Source organism: Myotis davidii, unplaced genomic scaffold (genome assembly GCF_000327345.1).
Source record: "Myotis davidii unplaced genomic scaffold, ASM32734v1 scaffold116, whole genome shotgun sequence".
NCBI classification, from domain to species: domain Eukaryota; kingdom Metazoa; phylum Chordata; class Mammalia; order Chiroptera; family Vespertilionidae; genus Myotis; species Myotis davidii.
This window is the reverse complement of record NW_006290632.1, coordinates 2,639,710-2,642,175: the sequence shown is the minus strand read 5'-3', so window position 1 is coordinate 2,642,175 and position 2,466 is coordinate 2,639,710. Positions and strand designations below refer to the sequence as shown.

The window sequence follows — 2,466 nt, the reverse complement described above, 5'->3', positions numbered from 1 at the left end:
GAAATCAGTTTGGCATGATGGCTTGAACCATATTATGGAGGGCCACCAAGAATACTTCAGAATAAGGTGAACAGATCAGGAGGTAAAGATGAAATATCAGGACCTTTTAGGAAGGAAATCATCCAAAGCAAAGATGTGCTGGAAGAGGGTCCCTCTGCCAGTAGAGAGCAGCATGGATTGCAGAGGGAACAAAAGCAAAACAAGGCTGTCATAGGAGCCTATGTCAATAGTCAAGCTGAGGGGTAGGGAGGTCAGATGTGGATGACAGAGACGTTGCTAAGAGATCTACAGGACTTGGGAACTGAGGACTCATCCAGGGACAGAGAAAGGAGTCAACCAAGAGTCCAAGACTTTCAGCCTATAGCAGCTGTAAGGATGGAGGAAGTGACAGAAATCAAGAGTCAAAAGTAGCTATTGGCCCTGCCAGGGGAGCTCAGTTGGTTAGAGTGTCATCCGGATGAAAGGTTGTGGGTTCAACCAATGAATGAATAAAATAAGTGTAACAACAAGAGATCTCTCTCTCTCTTTCTCTCTCTCTCCCCTTCCTTCCTCTCTCCCTAAAATCAATCAAATTAAAAAAAAGAAAGAAAGAACAAGAAGTGGTTATGGCTAAAGTATAGGAATGGGATGGAACATGCTGAGCTGGATTTGAGCTACCACGGTATATATATTTTTTAAATATATTTTATTGATTTTTTACAGAGAGGAAGGGAGAGAGATAGATAGTCAGAAACATCGATCAGCTGCCTCCTGCACGTCCCCCACTGGGGATGTGCCCGCAACCCAGGTACATGCCCCTGACCGGAATCGAACCCGGGACCCTTCGGTCCGCAGGCCGACGCTCTATCCACTGAGCCAAACCAGTTTCGGCTACCACGGTATATTGATTTTGAATTGGCAGGGGTGCAGCAGGCGGAGATACCTAGCCAGGCAATTGGAAAACCGACATGGTACATGGAGGAGAGGGCAAGGATCCAAATAAGAAGGGATAGCGATCTGAATGGGATTTTGAAGATGGGAGAGGTGTCTGGAAGGAGGCAGGAACTTGGGTGTAGGCTGGTGCAGGGACGGGAGAAAAAGTGTCACAACCAAGAGGCTGCCTGCCATCTGCCTCAGCTCAAGTATGGAGTGGAGTCGGAATAGGGCTGAGCAAAGCTTGGGACTGAGAAGAGTCCAAAAAAGACAACTGGGAAGTAACTGGTGACAGTCTAACTTTTCTGTAGGAAGTCAGGGCCGCTGTCAGAGTGAGGAGTGAATCCTGAAGGCGAGGGGGCGGTGCAGCGAAGAGAAGGTAGGACGGCTGGAGGCGAGGAGATTGGAGGAACGTCGGTTGCCAGTGTCTGAGGACCTACAGGCTACATGTCCCCCAGTGTCTAGATTTCTGCTTTTCACATCACGAAATGAGGTGCCCCACGAAGAGGATTACTATCCCAGTGGGTGATAAGGTGGCTGCTTCCAGGTAAGCCAGTAGTTCTCAACCTTCCTAATGCCCGGACCCTTTAAATACAGTTCCTCATGTTGTGACCCAACCATAAAATTATTTTTGTTGCTACTTCATAACTGTAATTTAAAAAAAAATTTTTTTTAAATATATATTTTATTGATATAAAAATGCGAGGCAAGGCAAAGGGAAGAAGAGAGACTGCCAATCAGCGATACACTGGGTTATACTGGACGTTGGGTGCTCATGCCTCTCCGTGAAATGAGGGCGGCAGCCTGCCTAGCATATGTTGCAACAGCGGCCCAGTCTGCACCCATGGCGCTCTGCTAGTGATCTCATCTGCCACGCTGGGCAAGGGAGCCAGGTCAGTAACAGCTTGGAAAGCAACCAAATTTGAGCCCCTGAGGATGGGGGGGTGTTGGCTCTACCTGGAGATGACGCTCGGCCTGAGTTATGGATACATTTCTTTATCTCTAACAAGCAATGAACAGATTGGTGCTGGGGCACTGAGCTGCTTATGGGCTTTCTGCCAAAGGAGAACAACCCAGATCTTCACCACGGAAGGTTAAGACGGTCCTTTCGGGGAGTAGCAGGAGAAGCAATCAGCTTCACACACCGAGGGCCCCTTTACAGAATGAAAAACATCTTCGAGGGCTACAGCTCGGGAATCCCGCGGAAGTATTCCAAAGCCGTGTGAGCGCATCCTGCCTCTGCAGCTTACGGGCAGTGTGAGCCAAGGCAAGTCGCTTCTCCTCGGTTTCTCATCTATAAGGAGGAAATATAATAAATATATCGTAAGTATGTTGTAAGGGTCGTGTCACTTAATGTGAGCTGACCAGCTAGAAGACTAACATGCCATAAACAGAAATAAGGGGATATTTAGCAGGGTTTTTTTTGAGCACCTGTTAGGTGCTTGCTCTGGGCTACAGAGACCAGTCATAAGATTTTTGCCTTTTACAGGTTTACAGTATATAGGGGAAATAATACACTTACCTTGCAGGATATATATCTGGGAAATAAGCATG

The 2,466-nt window shown here is 47.4% G+C and overlaps 1 protein-coding gene across 1 annotated transcript in view; it reads left to right on the top strand.

Annotated features, from left to right (window-relative positions):
* The first annotated feature begins 2,075 nt into the window (after window positions 1-2,075).
* The window catches only part of EAPP (E2F-associated phosphoprotein), a 16,380-nt gene continuing 15,989 nt past the window's right edge, over window positions 2,076-2,466 (top strand). Inside the window, 1 exon segment of the mRNA XM_015563844.1 lies at window positions 2,076-2,134. Coding sequence (XP_015419330.1) covers window positions 2,076-2,134 — 59 coding nt within the window.